At 51.5% G+C, this 544-nt stretch overlaps 1 protein-coding gene across 1 annotated transcript in view; it reads left to right on the top strand.

Annotated features, from left to right (window-relative positions):
- LOC119591576 (inositol-trisphosphate 3-kinase homolog) overlaps positions 1–544 on the top strand; it is a 9,836-nt gene that overhangs the window by 6,793 nt on the left and 2,499 nt on the right. The window contains 1 exon segment of the mRNA XM_037940337.1: positions 281–512. Within this exon segment, the coding sequence (XP_037796265.1) occupies positions 281–512 (232 nt within the window).

Here is a 544-nt window from a genome sequence, read left to right as displayed (position 1 = left end):
GTTTGTTAATTAGGTAGAGTGTTTTTTTTTCAAACTTCTTATTGCCATTCATGAGGATATATTGCTGGTGCTTCCCAGCATTTTTTCGAATATAGACCCTTCTGAGCAATGCCAGTTTTAGTTTTACAATCGAGTCTCCTTCATTTTGTTGTAATATCTGGCGCATTATAAAAATACAATATCCATACATGCATAAATCTATTGGCGTCGGTGTGGAGGCAACAACGAAACCGGACTTGTGGAGTAAATCCCCTAGTCGCTAACGGAGGTCCCCTTCCAGAATGCCCTCAACCTGACGGCGCCGGCGTCCTCGGTCCTCCTCAACAACCGGCGCAACAGCTGGGTGCAGTTATCGGGTCACCCTGGATCTCTGGCTCCAGCTGGCCCAGGAACCATCTGGAAGAAGCGGGGCCCCGAGCCCGTGGAGACGCTCGCCTACCAGGCCTTCTCCCAGGACCCGGCCAGGGAGCTCGCACCCACCTTCTTCCGGGAGGTCGTCTATCAAGATGAATGTATCCTTTTCGACGCCCATTGAGGGGGAGGC

This window comes from Penaeus monodon, chromosome 28 (genome assembly GCF_015228065.2).
Source record: "Penaeus monodon isolate SGIC_2016 chromosome 28, NSTDA_Pmon_1, whole genome shotgun sequence".
In the NCBI taxonomy this organism is placed as follows: domain Eukaryota; kingdom Metazoa; phylum Arthropoda; class Malacostraca; order Decapoda; family Penaeidae; genus Penaeus; species Penaeus monodon.
This window is presented reverse-complemented; position numbering and strand designations above follow the sequence as displayed.